This window comes from Stomoxys calcitrans, chromosome 5 (assembly GCF_963082655.1).
Source record: "Stomoxys calcitrans chromosome 5, idStoCalc2.1, whole genome shotgun sequence".
Taxonomy (NCBI): domain Eukaryota; kingdom Metazoa; phylum Arthropoda; class Insecta; order Diptera; family Muscidae; genus Stomoxys; species Stomoxys calcitrans.
The window spans coordinates 73,910,863-73,930,418 of NC_081556.1; the positions used below are offsets into that span (position 1 = coordinate 73,910,863).

At 37.5% G+C, this 19,556-nt stretch overlaps 3 protein-coding genes across 3 annotated transcripts in view; 1 reads left to right on the plus strand and 2 right to left on the minus strand.

The window, feature by feature from the left end:
• Positions 1-19,556, plus strand: part of LOC106088101 (protein espinas) — a 214,736-nt gene that overhangs the window by 30,685 nt on the left and 164,495 nt on the right. Inside the window, exon 2 of the mRNA XM_013253412.2 lies at positions 18,326-18,399. The gene's annotated coding sequence lies outside the window, so the exon portion shown is untranslated. The remainder of the gene's footprint in view (positions 1-18,325; positions 18,400-19,556) is intronic.
• On the minus strand, positions 932-1,855 carry LOC106088099 (uncharacterized). Its single transcript, XM_013253408.2, has 4 exons — positions 1,790-1,855; positions 1,576-1,728; positions 1,337-1,510; positions 932-1,078 (listed from the first exon to the last, which is right to left on the minus strand). Exons 1-4 carry the CDS (start codon positions 1,853-1,855, stop codon positions 932-934), a joined length of 540 nt encoding a protein of 179 aa, XP_013108862.2.
• On the minus strand, positions 17,264-17,806 carry LOC131998164 (uncharacterized). The gene is made up of 2 exons (XM_059370507.1): positions 17,623-17,806; positions 17,264-17,552 (listed from the first exon to the last, which is right to left on the minus strand). Exons 1-2 carry the CDS (start codon positions 17,790-17,792, stop codon positions 17,390-17,392), a joined length of 333 nt encoding a protein of 110 aa, XP_059226490.1. The 5' UTR covers positions 17,793-17,806; the 3' UTR covers positions 17,264-17,389.

A 19,556-nucleotide genomic window follows, 5' to 3' on the forward strand; every position in this document is an offset into this window, starting at 1 on the left:
CCATCTCACGGTATGTCACATGGCGATCTTGCATTATAAGTTCCCGAACAGCTTCACGGTTCCCTGGTACAAGGCCGTTTTAGGACGTACTTCACGGATTTCGACTTTGAGCGAATTTTTGTCACGACTGAATTCATTAAATCAGTTTTTCATTGTGCTATTGATGGTGCTTCATCGCAACACAAAGATTCAAGTGCAGTCTTGTTGTGAAAAATGGTCGCACGAAAATGTTCACGGGTTAATTCCATTTTTTGTCATATAAATTTTTTCACTGTAAATAACACAAATAATGGCCGTACGTAAAAACGTTCTGATTACGATTGTGGTAAAATTTCAAACTATACAAATGAAATGTCAGATTTGACCTGGTAACAATTTGTGTTGCCTGAGCCAGTAATTATAGCAGCCCTAGTAGTTTACAGTCATTTGTTTTGCAAGTCTGCAAGTGCATTGATTGTCAACATTGGCTGAGTTTTGTTTTGTTCCTCTTTTTTGTGAATTTTAAATAAAAAAAAGTTTGCAAAAATACGTTATAGATAGATTAATTTGTGTGAGAATTTTAACTTGCGTTTTAAAAATAACTCATTACAGAGAAGTATTTGTTATAGAGAAGTTTAAATAGGCGGAAATTACTGAATAATTTTGAGTTTTCAACTTTTAATCGATATAGAGGACAAATCGTTATAGTTCAGTCCGTAATAGAGAAGTTCCACTGTATATATACTCCGTAGGATCGGAACTGGATATTTATATGTATTGTAAACGAAATGACAAAATGATTATTACACCTATACCACGGTCGTGGGTATAACAAATGGGAATTAGTTGTTTATGTAGTTATTCTTTATTTTGCTTTCATAAACGTTATAAAAAATATATTATTCTACTATATTTCATTATTTTTGGTTTATGTTCATACACTTTGCGATATTTAATTCACTTTGATTACAACATCAATATTTGCCGCTGGCTTCTCATCCTTATACCAAACGGTCAAGATCTTATAGTCCCCCGGTGCTATGGGAAGTATGCTCAAAGGTTGAACATTCAAACGGCAACGATTTATAATCAAGTCGTGCTATATATTATGAGGAGGTAATCTGAATATAGGAAATACGAATATTTTCTTTAGAGGCCAATCTAAATATTCAATATTCAAAGCCAAAAACTTGCAAATATTTTTAAAGAATGTGAATATCATACTCTGAGGTTCTTTACAAATTAATCGCCCAATTTTATGAAGGGAAATAGAAGGAATTAAAAAAAAATCTAAATAAACTTTTACTGATTTTGAATTTGGTGATTGACCCCTCCATCCATTCCTATCAATACTTACATTGAACGGACAGGTATGATTCAAGTTGGAATATTTCCTTAATTCGAAAAATGTATAGAAAATATCTGCCAATGGATTACGTCGGGTATTTCGCATGAATTCACAGGCATCCACCTTGTATTGATAGAGAGCTTTTTGGGTGGCTCCACCACGCTTAGAAATGCTTAATTTTAGCTAGAGGATATAGGTGGCAAATCATAAGTAGAAAAACATATGGCCAATATTTAAATTTTTTATACCGAGGCATTGGTAATTGGCTTTGAGTCCACTCTGTAATAAACGTTCATTTCGGTTACATCACGCTGCACAGCTTTCAAAAAACACTTTTTAAACACTCCTACTTGTGGGTCCAATGATCTGCAAGCGATATTTGTGAGTTTAACATTTCTCCCCTGAAAATGTTTCGAAAAGAAAAAATAACGCAAGTCCATGTTCTTGATGACCAATTGTTACCAAAATTCCAACTGGGGAAAATAAAGACACCATTGAAAACCAAACTATTTTGCGCAATGCAGACATGATTTTTGCATCGAGTCGTACTGTGATCTCAATTAAGTTGTGCGTGTTGTTAGTTGCCTTATTTTAGAAAATGTCGCATTTATTTTAAACCATATTCAAATTAATTAAAATGGCATGACGATCTGATATCATTTCGTATAATGGACTTTGAGTTATATAGGAAATTTCATATACACATGAACTGAAACAAGTAAAAGCGTGCTAAGTTCGGCCGGGCCGAATCTTATATACCCTCCACCATGGATCGCATTTGTCGAGTTCTTTTCCCGGCATCTCTTCTTAGGCAAAAAAAGGATATAAGAAAAGATTTGCTCTGCTATTAGAGCGATATCAAGATATGGTCCGGTTTGGACCACAATTAAATTATATGTTGGAGACCTGTGTAAAATGTCAGCCAATTCGAATAAGAATTGCGCCCATTGTGGGCTCAAGAGCTGTGGGAGCTGTATCGGCCTATAGACCGATTCAGACCATAATAAACACGTATGTTGATGGTCATGATAGGATCCGTCGTACAAAATTTCAGGCAAATAGGATAATAATTGCGACCTCTAGAAGCTCAAGAAGTCAAGTCCCCAGATCTGTTTATATAACAGCTATATCAGGTTATGAACCGATTTGAACCATATTTGGCACAGTTGTTGGATAGTATAACAAAATACTACGTGCCAAAATTCATTCAAATTGGATAAGAATTGCGCCCTCTAGAGGCTCAAGAAGTCAAGACCCAAGATCGGTTTATATGACAGCTAAATAAGGTTAAGGACCGATTTGAACCATACTTGGCACAGTTGTTGGATATCATAACAAAACACGTCGTGCAAAATTTCATTCCAATCGGATAAGAATTGCGCACTCTAGAGGCTCAAGAAGTCAAGACCCCAGATCGGTTTATATGGCAGCTATATCAGGTTATGAACCGATTTGAACCATACTTGGCACAGTTGTTGGATATCATAACAAACCACGTCGTGCAAAATTTCATTCCAATCGGATAAGAATTGCGCACTCTAGAGGCTGTAGAAGTCAAGACCCAAGATCGGTTTATATGGCAGCTATATCAAGTTATGGTCCGATTTAAACCATACTTGGCACAGTTGTTGGATATCATAACAAAACAAGGCGTGCAAAATTTCATCCCAATCGGATAAGAATTGCGCACTCTAGAGGCTCAAGAAGTCAAGACCCAAGATCGGTTTATATGGCAGCCATATCAAAACATGGACCGATATGGCCCATTTACAATACCAACCGACCTACACTAATAATAAGTATTTGTGCAAAATTTCAAGTGGCTAGCTTAACTCCTTCGGAAGTTAGCGTGCTTTCGACAGACAGACGGACGGACGGACGGACGGACGGACGGACGGACGGACGGACGGACGGACGGACGGACGGACGGACGGACAGACGGACGGACATGGCTAGATCGACATAAAATGTCACGACGATCAAGAATATATATACTTTATGGGGTCTCAGACGAATATTTCGAGTAGTTACAAACAGAATGACGAAATTAGTATACCCCCCATCTTATGGTGGAGGGTATAAAAACTGGTTAAGAATTAAAGTTCAATTGGACGAATTCTTTTAATATAGACTGACGTTAACATGCAAATACCATTTTTTACATTTTTACGGCTAAGAACTGCTCTTCATTGGCTCTTAGTTAGCTTGAAAGCTTTGTTAGGTTAAATACCAATTTGAAGGTCATATCATTACACACATGCAAAATTTAAGCAAATGTCGAGCTACGTATAAGGCAGCCGATTGTATGTACCGGATTGATTGATGAGGTTCTTCATCGGCAAAGGCACGCTGCCACAACAACAACGCATAAGGCCTCTAATCAGTAGATCTGTTTGAAAGCTATATCTAACCAGGGGCGGTTTTACAATACCAGGTGTCCTGCATTACTTATCAGATACATTTGTAAGAAATTTGCTTTATTCATTCAGAGGATAGGGTGCTTTGGACAGAAGGGCATAGCCAGATAGACTCAAAATGTCATGGCGATTGAAAATTGGAATAGAAAAGGCGATTGAGAATGGGGCGTAAGAATTGCAATGGCGACTTTAGTATACTCCCATTCTATGGTGGTGGATATAAAAAAGGTTGTTTAGACAGACTTTGTTCTTGCTTAGATCTACTTAGAAAGTCTGAAATGTTTAAACTAGAACCTTTTGAAAAAAGATAGAAAATTACAAGTTTAATTCTCGAATCTTCTCTTACCCACCCAGGTAAGACATTATAGCCTGAGGAAGTCCAAAATTGGTGATGGACTAGGAACTATTTAAGGAACTATTTAAGGTGGACTGGGAATCTATGAACAAGTACAAGCGCAAAGTAAAGTCAGTCTAGTCGGACTCATGGCTCTGATGCTGTGAAATGCTAGAGGAAGTGAACCAGTTCTCCAGCTTCCGTAGAGTGCCCTCTAAGGACCCTAAACCACTTGCGGCCAATTTGGGAAATGACGGAACTTGGAAGGAGTCTGGCTCTGAGATTCACGAGTTACTTTCTGCTACGTTCCTTCCTTGGTACTGCCTGCTAATTTGCAGAGGCCAGAACTCTATTGTATAGAACTCCTGGAGATAATTTTTAGAAGCTGCTGCAGTTTAGTAAGACTACATACCGACGTTATTCGGAAAATTTGAGTGCTACCGATGGCGAGGAAACCGAGAGGTTCTTCGAGGAGAAACGTTAAGGTCATATTCTGCACGGATGACATCATCATCATACTGGTTGTTAAGATAAGTGGGAGATAAGGGGAAAGTATTGATGGGCGAAGCTCAATGGGCTTGGCATAAATCCCAGAAAGACTGAGCTGATACTATTCATCAGGAAACAAAACCTGGGTGTAGAGGTCCCCCTCTCTCTGATGGCCAACTGAGTGAGTGATTCTTGACTAGAAACTGAACGTAAGAAGAAGCGTCGAGTTGAGGGCTTAAAAATGTAAACGTCCGTGGAAAGCAACCTTTTGTTTTTAAGAGCTGACGATAGGGCACGCTATATGCAGCATGACGGGTCTTCTGGGATATTGTTTTCCGTGTCGCCGCTCGCAGTGAAAAAAATGCGTTGTGCATCGTCTGCACTTCTTCCATCACAAAAATGCATATGCTAGAAGAGCATTAGCCTTTACTATGAACGTATTTCAGGAAGTAATCATGACCTGTTATTACCTGTGTAAGATAATAATTGACGTCGCCGTGTTTCCTATCTCTTCATACCCGTATATCGTGCAAAAGTCGTGGTGTCCACCAGCCCTGGCTCTCAATCATACACCTTTATTGCCATCTCTCGATAGTATGGTCCCTTTGAGCCCCCCTCTCTCCCATCTGAGTGTTACAACTTGGGGCGTAGAACCTGGACATTCTATGATTTGTATCGGGACCATGTCAGCTAATACGACATGGGCCGCCGTTCTCTGTATCGAGAACAAGGATTTCACTCAGCATGCCGCCTGCAGTGTCTGGTGCAATATTTCACTCCCATATTGCACAATCCTATCTTATGTGCATTCAGTTCCTTAGAACTTAAGAGTGACAAAGGCTCTGAACGGGTGAAAGGGGCAGGTCCTTGCGATCGTAAAAGCACTTAAAAAATTACGGGGGAATCTTCCAATAAGAATAAGATAAACAAGTAGTTGGACGACGATGATAATGATGATGAAAGTAGACTTGGTGACAACACCGCCCACGCATATTGAGAGATCCCGTTGTGAATGCTTGTCATTCCTCAGAATTGGGGATTAACAAGCATATAAAAAACGCAGAACCGATTGTGGCAGGAGAAAATAAAAATAAGAACACCAAAAAGATTCCAGCAAACGTTACAAAATCGTTCATTGATTAGTGTGTAAGTGTTTGGAAATAGAGCTCATTAGCTCTACTCCAAGCTAATGAGAGAAAACAAGTAAACGAGTGCTAAGTTCGGCCGGCCCGGATCTTGGGAATTTACTTTAACTTAAATTGTATGATATAATTTTATTCTACAATACATACCAAACATCTGTCAAACCAGCAAAAATTAAAGTTTCTAGGAACCGAACTAGGATGATCGAGAGACCGGATTACATGGGAGCTATATCAGGTTATAAATTAATTTTGGCCGTACTTGGTACAGTTGTTTGAATTCATAACACAATACTGCGAGCAAAATTTCTGCCAAATCTGGCAAAAATTCCGGCTTCCAAGGGCTCAATAAGTCAAACCGGAAGATCGCTTTATTTGGACTTATTTTAAGCTATGGACCAATTTGGACTACATGCAAAATTTCAGTCAAATCGGATAAAAATTGTGGCTTCCAGGGGCTCAAAAAGACAAATCGGGGGATCGGTACATATGGAATTTATATCTAAATCTGAACCGATATGGCCCATTTGCAATCTGAATCCGACGATCTACATCGATATTAAGTATCTGTGCAAAATTTCAAGTGACTTATCTTGCGCATTCGGCCTCTATCGTCATTTTGAAAGACGGCAGGATGGACGGACATGGCTAGATCGATTCAGAATGACGAGACGATCAAGAATATATAAACTATATGAGGTCTTAGGCGAATATATCGAGGTGTTACAAACGGAATGACTAGATTAGTATACCCCCATTCTATGGCGGTGGGTATAAAAAAGGATGAGTTAAAGAAAGGGGAAAGCACAAACAGTGAACGATGAACAGGTTATCGATCTAAAGTTGGTAGGAAGGGAAAATAGTTATTAGTATTTTAATGCCATTTTTTTTGTTATTACAAAATGACAGTTGGGAACTTTTATGGAAAAACAATTCAATTACAATTCATTGGTATACAGTACATTTCAGGGGTAAATACAATTCAATTTAATTCAGCTAAATTCGATAAAAATGTAAATTAAAAGAAAAATTCATAATTTAAGGACAGGTTTGTTCAGCACTGGAGCAGTCTCCAGTCGATGCAATATCAGCTGGCCAATCAGACTGTCATGATACCGACTTTCAGGCGGTGTTCGCGGGAGGGTGCGAGGAGTCTTGTGACCAAGTACTTCGTGGAACAGAAAGTCAGTAATCTTGGGGCTGAGGAAGCATGTCGCCGCAACTTCAGGTCTTTGATGTCGTACTGCAACCTTTTTAAAACATCGTGTGGGAACATGCAGTTGGCTAACAAGTTTAAACTTATTTCATTGTGGTTTACACCAAGCTGATGATTCGGGAATATAAAAAATGTGGATTCTTTGTTAGACTCAGACTTAGCAACTCACATCAACGGATTGCTCGTTGTTTTTCCCCCTCGAAGATGATTAAAAAGAATTAAAAAATCTTGAGATTAAATGCAATCACTCCTTGGACGAACTATGGTGGTCTATATTTTCTATTTATCATATTCATAAAGTGCCCACAACAGGGAGCACTTTTTCTAGTACCAGTTGCCTGCTTCAAACTCATAGTTTGCTACAACAAATAAAAGCAAGCAGCATACACAGACGAACTTATCTCTGTTGTATTTAGGTTTATTTTTATGGGTGTTCATCGTTTTATTTAACAAAAAATTTACAAAGTGTAAATTGTTTTAATACTTTTTTCTGTTGCCGTTCAAAGATTTAATGGCGTCATCTTGTACGCCATATTGCAGTTAGGGCCATTGTTTTCCTTCGTGTTTCGCGCCAGACGTTTGTCGGCGAACAGGCGTCCTCCCCTAGATTGGTGGTACTTGTAATGTGACAATGAGAGGAACGTGAAAAACACGTGTACCTTGTATTGTAACAGCCACCCAGGCACACAAGCCCTGTTGTATGGGCTCCATGGACCAGGCCTGAGTGAATAGAAGAATTTCTTTTATAAGCGTTGTTTAACGGCAACGGCTTCTCAAAGTGGGTACACGGGATGGTTAACAAAAGCCAAATGAAAATGTGGAACATAAAAGCAACAATAGCAATGCCAGGCAGGGAGGATGGGTGGTGGATACAAAATCTTAACATATGTATGAAGTGCTTGTCTAACAAACCGTCCAACTTTTTGTGTGTGCATGTTGTTTTTGCTCATCTAGGAAACGTTCGAGACGAGCAAATTGGGGTAACAACTTTCTGATGGAAAGAGTCGAATAAGCGAAACACTTCTCTTTAAAAAATATGGACTTGTTCTATTTCGATAGTATATCCAATTTTATCTCTTCCTATTTTACACCTTCGAGATGTGAAACTGTGTGGAAAACCTAAAAGCCCATGGGCAATTTCTTTCTGGAGGTTTAAAGGAAATATTTTGTGCTTAGTTGGTTTATAAGCCGATACCATAGGATACACTACACTACACTTCCGTTTTGCATCATTTTAAAACAAATTTGAGATGTCTCATACATTCTCGGTCTATTCTTCAATCGGGATACAGTCCAAATAGAAACAAGTACAAAGGCATTAAGTAGTAAGAAAATAGCCTTTGTTTTAAGTTACAAAGCGCACGCCGTGTTTAGTTTTTTTTTTATTGTAAACGATCTCAGTGAGTTTGCAAATATAACAATGCAAATATAACGATGTGAACAGAGCCTATACTGTGTGGACGTGTTTTTTATTCGCTCCTTAAAAACAATAAATTGTTCGTATTAAACGATAAATTTACACTACAAAAACAGATTAAGTTAATCCTGCAAGTGTTTCTACATTAAAGTGACTATAAACATATCTGTTATTTGGTGCTTTTAAGTTGTTTTCGACAAAACAAATAAACTAAAGAACATTGTGTTTCATTGGCCATTTACCTTTTGTGCTTTGTTCGTAACAAATCACGAAAAGCTTTGATCCACACTTGTCAACCAACATTACCTTAAACATCTCTTCGCATATTTTGCTGATATTGTTAACATAGCAGCTGTTCCTTCCTAAATAAAAGCTATATTTTCTACAGTGTGTTAAAGTTTGGTTGTTGAACGTGATAAAGCTTTTTATAACACATTTCACTAAGTGGTTTCCGAACGTGGTAAAGCTTTTATAACAATTACATTCAAGTTCCCTGCAGGCAAGGTAACTAACTTGTTAAAATGGGCTGTTCAAAAGTTAACTGCAAAAGTTCGACGTCTGGGGATTCGATGGTATCATGTTGGCTCTGTCTGGACTCTTATCACGACAAATGTGTAGAATTATCCGTCCGAACTGCTGATAATCTAAGAGAAAATAAAGGTCTACGTTGGTGCTGTATTAAATGTCGTGCGTACGATGCTGAATTTTATTCCTTTTTCAAAACTACACGTATAGAGTTTAATAAAATATCCCTGGAACTCAACTCTGTCTTGGAAAAGTTCAATAAATACAAACAAGTATTTGATAACTCATCCCGTTTGGATCAGTTCCTTCAATCTCCTTCTGATTCTTTACGCAAAAGAAAGAAGCCATCCGATATTACTGTCCGTACTGCAGCAAACGATGAAACAAATGTCATATCTGTTCCGAAAATCAATCTTCCGGATACTTTCTCTACAAGTGTATCCTCGTCAAAACCTACCGATGCAAACAAATTAACAGCGGAAGTTATTCCATCCGGAACTAATCAATTTTATTCCCCTCTAACTTCGCCGAAATCTCCAAATGCTCCGAATACTCCGGCTAGTCCCAATTTACGTGTTGTCGTACCGAAGAAAACTATATTTGCTGCCCGTTTTGCGGCTGAAACTTCTGAGAACGATATAATTTCATATATTAATAGTAAAATTGGCTCTAATCATGAGATAAAGGTCTTTAAATTTAAATATGCAGAAAAAAGAAGTAAAATTTCATTTAAAATAATTGTTCCTGATGATATTTTTGAAACAATTGTAAACCCATCTTTTTGGCCTCCTAAAGCTGTAATTCACGAATATGTTTATAGGGATATTCCAAGAACTGATGTAGTTTATTTGCCAAACAGTGATTCAAAAAACTAATTGCAACACCCTCCGTTAAAGACATTAGTCTTGTATATCAAAATGTTAGAGGCTTAAATTCTAAGTTATCTTCCTTATTTATTAATAGTTTTGAATTTAATTACGATATAATTGCTTTCACCGAAACATGGCTTCAAGATAATGTATATGATAGGGAAATTTTATGTCAACAGTATCAAATTTTTAGACGTGATCGCAATGAGACTTCCAAAACTAGAGGTGGCGGGGTTCTTATAGCTGTAGCTTCTCGATTTACGGCAGAAGAAATTCCTCTTTCATTGTCTACTAGTACTGAAATAGTCGCTGTTAAAGTGTTTCTTAAGAACTTAACACTTTTTGTAACATGTTCGTATGTACCACCTAGTTCGAGCGTTGATATTTATACCAACCACACGTCGTCTATTTTAAGTGCATTTGAGTCAGCAAAACCAAACGATATTTTAATTGTTCTCGGAGACTTTAATTTACCAAGTATTAATTGGACTTTTAGTCAAGATAGTAATGATCTTTTGCCTACTGCAATCAGTGAGAGTACTAACCAATGTATTGGTCCATTATTTGGTTCCGGCTTGTCACAAATTAATAATATTCACAACGTTTTTGGTAAACTTCTTGACCTTGTATTCGTAAGTCAACCTCACGACATTTTTGTTTGTCCATGGGATCCTTTAGTCCACCCTGAGGATAGATATCATCCCACCATAAAAATTCAAGTTCCCTTATTGTTATGCTCTAGTGACTCTGCTAATTCTTATTTAGAGGAGACAAGATATTGTTTCTCCAAAACAAACTATAATCAGATGAATTCATTTTTAAGATCGATTGATTGGTCTGTACTTAAATCACTAAACTCACTGGATGAGATGATTGAAATGTTTTATTCTATTTTGAAAGATGGATTGTCTATAGCTGTTCCGAAGATGATTAAATGTGGGAATACTGGTCCTCCGTGGAATTCGGCTGCTTTATCAGGATTAAAGAATAGAAAGAATAAGCATTATAAAAAGTTTAAAAAAAGTGGTTCTTCTTTGGACTTTGTAAATTATTCAGTCACAAGATCGGAATACACCATCTTAAATAGAAGACTGTATCAGGGCTATATATCGAGAATGAAGAATGAATTGGTATCCAACCCGAAATCTTTTTATGGAGTCATAAAGTCTAAGCGTCGATCTAATGATTGTCCAAAGAGCATACATTTTGGAACTGATGTTGCAGATGATGATACTGGAATTTCCAATATATTTGCATCATTTTTTAAAACTACCTACTCTGATAATGTATATGATTCCACTTTCCAATATCCCTACTATATTGAGGAATTCTCAACCGTTACTATTCCATTATTGGATATTACAACGGTGTTGGCCAATTTAAAGAGTCTAAAGGACACAACGGTCCCAGGTCCCGATGGAATCCCTTCATGCATTCTTAAATACTGTGCAGAGAATTTTGCTCTTCCTCTCTCTATAATGTTCAATAAGTCCCTGGATACTGGCTATTTACCACCAATATGGAAAGAATCGTTTATTGTACCTTTATTTAAATCGGGTAGTAGAATTGATGCATCGAACTATAGAGGAATCGCTAAACTGAATACAATTCCTAAATTATTTGAAAAAATTGTGACTGAGATATTATCCTTTCAGGTCTCATCTGTTTTTTGTAAATTTCAACATGGCTTCCGGAAGCATCGGTCTACAGTGACGAATCTTTTAGAGTTAACTACGATTGTAAATGAAGGATTTAGAAGACGATATCAAACTGACTGTATTTATACAGACTTTAGTAAGGCTTTTGATAAGGTCAATCACAAATTACTGTTGTTGAAGTTGCATCTTATGGGTTTCTCCAATGCGTTATTGAAGTGGATAAGATCATATCTAATGGGCAGAGCTCAGATGGTGAAAGTAGGAAATGCTATTTCTGACAAGATAATTGTGACATCCGGTGTTCCTCAAGGAAGTCATCTTGGACCGGTCTTATTTACATTGTTTATAAATGACCTGCCCAGCGTAATACATCGATCAAAGGTTCTAATGTATGCAGATGATGTTAAAATTTTCTACTCTTTTAATGAGGAAGCAAACCAGTGTATACTGCAATCCGATCTTAATGAGTTTTATAAATGGTGCAATGCTAACTTGCTAGAACTAAACACTTTAAAATGTAAACATATGTCTTTCTTTCGGCTGAGAAGGATTGATACGAGTTACTATTTGAATGATTGTATGGTGGAGTATGTGGACTCTATTCATGATTTGGGGATTCTGTTGGACCACAGGTTGGATTTTAGAAAACATATTTCCTTAATTACGAACAAAGCTTATAGAAGTTTGGGATTTATCAAGCGTTGGAGTAAAGAATTTTCAGATCCCTTAGTAACGAAACAATTATATATTTCTTTTGTACGTTCTACTTTGGAATATGGGTCCATTATATGGGATCCAGCCTATTCCATTCATTCGAATGCGATTGAGTCAGTTCAGAAACAATTTCTTTTATTTTGCCTTAAGGGGCGTGGCTGGGACCCTCGGGCTCTACCATCGTACGAATACAGATTAAACTTAATAAAATTACCAACATTAAAAAGCCGACGAATAATGCTGAATGTTACTTTCCTTATCAATATAATGCAAGGCAAAATAATCTCCGATTTTATTTTGAATAGAATTTACATAAATGTTCCCTTAAGGCCATCCCGAAACTATCAGCTATTTCAAATAAATTATTTCACATCAAACTATGCAAACAACGACCCTTTACGCCGCCTCTTTGTTGAATTTAATAAATTTTATAGCCTCATCGATCTCTCTGAAAAACGTGATTCTGTTAAAAGAAAATTAATACTTCACTTAAACACATAGTTTTATTTATTTTGAATCTAAAATATGTATATATTCGTAAATATTTAGCATATAATTTAGTCTGTAAGGATTATAATCTATAGACTTAATAAAACAAAAAAAAAAAAAAAAAAAAAAAAAAAAAAAGCGTGTTAAGTTCGGCTGGGCCGAATCTTATATACCCTCCACCATGGAGCGCATTTGTCGATTTCTTATCCTTTTCTTTTCTTAGGCAAAAAAGGATAAAATAAAAGATATGCTCTGATATTAGAGCGATATCAAGATATGGTCCGGTTCGGACCACAATTAAATTATATGTTGTAGACCTGTGTTAAATGTCAGCCAATTGGAATAAGAATTGCGCCCTTTGGGGGCTCAAGAAGTAAAATAGAGAGATCGATTTATATGGGAGCTGTATCGGACTATAGACCGATTCAGACCATAATAAACACATACGTTGATGGTCATGAGAGATCCGTCGTACAAAATTTCAGGCAAATCGGATAATAATTGCGACCTCTAGAGGCTTAAGAAGTCAAGATCCCAGATCGGTTTATATGGCTGCTATATCTGGTTATAAACCGATTCGATCTCTATTTGGCACAGTTGTTGAAGGTCATTATAAAATACGTCATGCAATATTTCAGCCAAATCAGATAGGAATTGCGTCCTCTAGAGGCTCAAGAAGTCAAGATTCAAGATCGGTTTATATGGCAGCTATATCAGGTTATTGACCGATTTGAACCGTACTTGGCACAGTTGTTGGATATCATAACAAAACACGTCGTGCAAAATTTCATTCCAATCGAATAAGAATTGCGCCCTCTAGATATGACCCATGATATGACCCAATTACAATCCCAACCGACCTACACTAATATTTGTGCAAAATTTCAAGCGGCTAGCTTTAGTCCTTCGAAAGTTAGCGTGCTTTCGACAGACAGACGGACGGACGGACATGCCTAGATCGACATAGTATGTCACGACGATCAAGACCCCATACTTTATGGGGTCTCTGACGAATATTTCGAGTAGTTACAAACAGAATGACGAAATTGGTATACCCCCATCCTATGGTGGACGGTATAAAAAAAATTGGTCAACGATTACATAATACATTACTTTCATTTGAAAGGTCAATCCAGTCAATATGAAAACCGGGCTAGATTCTAATTTGGAGTCTAGGTCTTCGTTTATACCCATAAAACCTTGGGTGACTGAATTTAAACGGGGCCGTACGAGCTGCGATTACGAATTCAATATTGATCGGTCTGTTGGGTTGTGCCGGCCAGAAATTGCTTAAAAGTTCATTGATTGAAGGTTTTCGTCCTTTGTAATACCTAAGGAAAACGAAGATACCTTCTAGTTTCTAACGTTGAACCGTTCAGATCGCTTTATTAAGCCCAAAAACTTGCAAATGATAACACCCGCTAAATCAGACAAGTTCTCAATGAATTTGGAACTCATTCTGACTGCCATTGAGGGAGACACACACAGCAGAAGCTCTATAGTCTCTTCTCCCTCGTCGTCCCCACAGCTGCTGCAAAAGTCCTTACTTGTAACCTTCCGTCTGTTAGCATGTTTTCCGGTCAAACAATGACCTGTCATGGCAGACACAATTACTGAGAAGTCTGTTTTAGCAGATACCCACTTGGTACACACTTAAGTGGTTGGGTGACTTTCTAGTTATGACCAGACCAAGGTTTTCAGAGTACACCGCAAAGTCCAACGTGTTGTCTCGTTTGGAACCATCCGTATAGAATTTTATGTTTCTTTTATTCTAGGGATATCATAGTTCCAATGTGTAATCCACACTGCCTGAATTATTGGGCATGGCGTCAAGGATAACACCGCATGACCAAGGAGAAAGCCCCATTGGCTACACAGCACTGGTCGCAGCAATATATCTAGGCCCAATATCAAGAGGCAAAAGGTGTAGCATTGCATTCAGTGCATCAGATGGTATCATCCTCACAAACAAGCCATCCTTTGGATCCGGCTGAGCATTGAACAGTATGTGGAAGCGCCGTCCACCAGGCCACAACATCATATAGCATTATAGGTCTGACAACTGCAGTATATACCCAGTGCATGACACGCGGTTTAAACTTCAGGCAAATTAGAACAAATATTCCGGCATATAAAATGCCGACAATTTTGTAAATACTATTCAAATTCGACCTACACCCAACTGCGAATGTTTTATAATTTTAATAAAAACTTTTGATTCTCTCCTTCATGTCGAAACTCAATTTTTACTTTTAGCCAAAAAAATAGCTCATTGGAACAATAGTGCGATGTTTTTAGTGCTCAAAAATGCAGTTGCAAATGGTTGTGTACAACTCAGAATTGACTGTTCTGCGTTGTTCTAGTGGTACGATTGCGACATGTTCAGCTTTCCGAAAAAACAGGCGATCATTTGCTTGTCACGATATCATAGACGTGTTTCGAAGCACCGCGATCGTATTTTTTGAGCATTTCTCTCGACCAATCGACATGAGCCTTTTTTGAGCGATTGACAAATTGTGTGCGATTGACAACGCGAACAAAATTTTTTGACGGTCAAATATTCATGCAATATTAAATGTTGGAACAACAACTGATTGTGGACGACCTTCACGAAATTCTTCTATTCTAACCATACCATCGATAAACACAGCTCCATGATGGAGCTTCATCGCCAAAAATTGATTTAAGTTCATCGATGCACTGTTGTTGAGTTAATCCACGTCGAAAGTTGTAAAAATAATTGCACGAAAATGTTCACGATTTAATAAAATTTTTGGGCGAGATAAATCTTTTAAGTAACTTTAAGTTACACAAAAAGCGCTCGTATGTCAAAACGTTCTCAACAATTTCAATCTTTATGATAGAGCCGTCAGTTAGCAGATTGCAACACAAACACAAGCCGTCAGTTGGCATATTGATTTTGAAATGAAAATGACCATTGTGTCCCTTCATGCCGCAGGTACACACGACATGCTGTTACAAGCAGAGTATAACGGACGCAGCTCCTATTTCAACCAGTGATACATCATCAGGATGTGGTACTTAAAGAGTCGAAACTTCTTATCGCCCACAATTTCCCCAAAAAGATTCGATTGCATCAGTGACGACCTCTTCTGGCGCTATGTTGCCCATTGGAGTGTTTCCCGGAAAATATGTACCAACGAGTAGTTCTAGTGTTTCCTCACTGGACATTGTCTATGCATTCTCCGACTTCTGAATATATTCCACCATTATAGGTCTCGAGGATAGGATCTTCCTTAGCCTTGAGACCCCGACTGTATCCTCCACGGAGCTGCAAAGTTCCACCCAGGATTTCTTATGAGCCCTTCTCAGCTCGCCTTTGCAATTTCTTAGCTCAGCCTTTAGCTTGCCACGCCTTATTTTGAAGATTCTAAAGAGGTTGATAGAAACACATCTTAGGGCAAAGATCCCTGGAGATCGCCTGTCCCGGCCTCAGCATGCATATAGTTAAGGCAAATCCATGGAAACAGCCCTTCTCGACCTAGTTGCCTACATAGTCAAGGAATATACAGTGGTGGCATTTTTTGACATTGAAAGTGCTGTCAATAATGTAAAACCGGCGTAGATCATAAAGATGCTGAGGTTCTGGATATCAATACTACTGTTAGAAAGTATATTAATAACTTACTTACTAAAATGTACATTGCGGCAGGTAGAGGAATATCTCAAGGACAGCACAGCCTGTCCCACTTTTGAATATAGTCATTAACAACATATTATCGTATCTAGAAGAATAAGGTGCAAAGGTGCTGATGACGTGGCTATTGCTCTTATGAGAAAGTTTTCCGCCAATTAGAGATATACTTGAGGAAGCTCTATATGCGACAGCGAAGTAGGCTACCGAAAGTGGTCTTAGCGTCAATCCGTGTAAGGCAGAAGTAGGTATTTTTAGCAGGAGATACAAGTTACCTAGAGTAGTACCTGTCTCCTTGAGAGAAAAGAATGGGAAAAAGAATGGATTACAGGAGCTGATTTTTGACAAAAAGTACTTTCCTCAATAATCGATTGGAACCATAAAATCTCTGATAATAGGAGTTACATAGACTTCAAAACGGATAGATTCAATGTTTGGATGTGGTTGTATTGAAAAGCTTAACCGACAACTGTATCAAGCTGAGATCTTTGCAATTAAAGAAGTGGAATGGCTCTCTAGTCTTCAGGATTAGGCCCTAAGGGCAACGAATGATAGGCGGTCACAACCCGCAGGTTGTGAACACGCCAAAACTATGTGGCTCAGTCTACTCTTAAGGAGGACTACCGCTTTCCTGTCACAGGCTAGAACAGACGTCCCAGTCATTGTGTCCGTCATGGCAGGTCACTGTCTGATCGGTAAACATGCTGACAGACACAAGGTTGCAAGTGGTGACTTCTGAAGAATCTGCGAGGAAGAGGAAAATATTGAACATCTGTTGTGTATGTGTCCGCACTGGCAAGCAAAAGGGTTACAATTTTGGTTGTCATTTCATAGAGAACTTGTCTGAATTAATGGATGTGAATATTCGCAATATTTTAGGCTCTTAAAAGAGATCCCGATGGTTCAACGGTAGGAGCAAGAAGGAATCTTCCTTCTCTAGTTTCTTTGATATAGACTAAAGCGTGTGAGTCTGATGGCAGACTGCCATTTTCTATGTGTACAAATGTCAGAGTACATTTCGATCCAAAAAGTAAATCAGTACCTTATAAGCTTAATAACAAACTATATAGCCCTTATACTAGTAATGACGAAGCGTGCTCTGGAATTCGCATTTGCATCCCTCTTTCCAATTTGTTATTAACTTTTACACCCTATCCCCTGCTTTGTACCTCTGTCTATGTTGTCGACAGATGTTGTTGGTGATGTGGTGTTATTGTTGGTGATAAAGATGATGGTGATGGCCATGATGATTGTGATGGTTGTATGTCGGAGTTCTCCTTTTTTCTCCACTCCGCTGCATCTTTATGTGGAAGTGAGTTTTATTAGAAATTTAAAGTGTGGAGAAAAATATCCATTTAAACGCATCTCACCTGCCATCTTCTGCGAAAAGTTTACTTGCGGCAATAGCTGCTAGGAGAAGTGCTGGCAACGTTTTGCCGTCATTGAATTCCCTATAGATATGCTCAGCATACACGTCGTAGAAGTCGTAAAATATGTTTCTGCAACGTGTTTTTCTCTCTAAATGATTGCTACACGCCATTGAGGAAAACGAGGAAAGTCATTGTACAACATGTAATTCTGCTTAACAGCAATTGTCAAATGTTGACATTTTATTTGAATTTTCTTTGTGTTGTCACTCCTCTCAACTTCTAGGGCTGTGAGTTTCTTGTTTTGTTTTATTAAATATAAAAACTTTTCAATGCTCAGTCTCTGCTCCTCCCACCCCAAGCCATCATTTGGGATTTGGATGCTACTGTGCTGCTGTGGATAGTCGGTCCTTTTGTGGGCCGTGCCGCGCCGCTCTTCAAAGTGGAAATTGTTTCGTATCGAGTTTCAAAGTTTTGCGCTGGGTCTTTCTAATTGAAATACTTTTGCCAGTAATGTTTATTTATTTAATTAATCGTAAGTAAGAAGTTGAGACGTGATTTCTGTTTTTGCTGCGCAGTTGTTGTAATTAGTCTAATTAATTATGAACACCTCTAAATGGAGGAAGAAGGAGTAGATTTGCAAGTCACTAAGACTTTTTGTATTCAAGCTCTTATCCTATTTTTTGCTTGGTTCTTTTCATTGCAGACGCCTTTCGTGTTTACTTGTAAATATAAGGGGCCTTTAATCTTAATGTGATGTGGCTTTAAATTTAACCAATTGTAAGTAAGTTCATTAGGAGTACCTAAGGAAAGCTGATGAAATATTTTTCTGATGGTCTTTATTCATATACCGTCAATAAACATATGTATGTATATGCCACAGATGCTATTAAATTTTATTTATATAATAACCTGTGCCATTTAAGTCCAAAATATGTATAGAATATAGAAAACAAAGTTAAACTCTTGGTTACAAAAATTTATCATGAAGTGGAGCCTATCTTTACAACACCAAGACGGAGAACAGCTGGTCTAATGGTAAAGTATACTGATCGGCTGAGAACCACCTTATTATTCGATTTAGCCATCCACCTTATTATTCGATTGTCCGTTTGGCAAAACGCTATTGCTTTTGAATAAAAATCGGTTTTAATTTGTTATTCAAAACACCAAAAATGTTTGCTTAAATAACAGTATTTTCTTTTTGCTGAAAGAGGAAAATCAGATATGAATGTTGTTTCAGCAAACATAGTGCTACTGTTTAGCAAACATTTCGTACTGCTATTTCAACTTATAAAATCCACTGTTTCATCCACAAAATCTGTTAAAATATATTTAGAAAAAATAATGGAACATAATAAATAGAAAAAAAAAATAATCTGCTGAATTAAATATATTTTTGTTTTTTGTATTAAAGGCGCTATTACACGGCATGTAGATGTCTTATGCCATGTCACTTTTTGTATGCACATGTAATTGAAAATGTTTGTCAAAATTGTCAATTTACATAAGATTCATCATTTTTGCTATCACACCTGTATGTTATTTTCATATGACATAACACAAAATTAGAGCAGAAACTGATTTTTTATGCGTAAAAATTGTGAGAATGCTGGTTAAATCATAAATTTGTAAAAACAATTTAATTTGGGGCTGTTTACATTCGACTGACAACAAAAACAGCTGATTTCTTTATGTTTTTGTCAGAAGGAATAGAGCATGGTACAATTAAGAGGTAGCGTCATTGGCACAACAACAAAAATCTACCCCCAACGAAACTACCTTGAGTGGCAAATGCCGTAAATTGAAATGTCAAAGTTGCTTTAGAAATAAACTTTGTTTTACAACTTATCTTCTTCAAATGTGTTTTATATATGTATTTTCATCCTTATAACACTGTTTTGTTGCTTATGTGTGGAATATTGGATCAAAAGGGA

Coding starts and splice junctions, on each gene's coding strand:
- LOC131998164 (XM_059370507.1), bottom strand. CDS start 17,792: ATGGCGTGTAGCAATCATTTAGAGAGAAAAACACGTTGCAGAAACATA. Junction 17,553..17,622: donor CTTTTCGCAGAAGATGGCAG/GTGAGATGCGTT, acceptor TTCCACATAAAG/ATGCAGCGGAGTGGAGAAAA.
- LOC106088099 (XM_013253408.2), bottom strand. CDS start 1,855: ATGTCTGCATTGCGCAAAATAGTTTGGTTTTCAATGGTGTCTTTATTT. Junction 1,729..1,789: donor TTTCCCCAGTTGGAATTTTG/GTAACAATTGGT, acceptor AAACATTTTCAG/GGGAGAAATGTTAAACTCAC. Junction 1,079..1,336: donor ATCATACCTGTCCGTTCAAT/GTAAGTATTGAT, acceptor CATAATATATAG/CACGACTTGATTATAAATCG.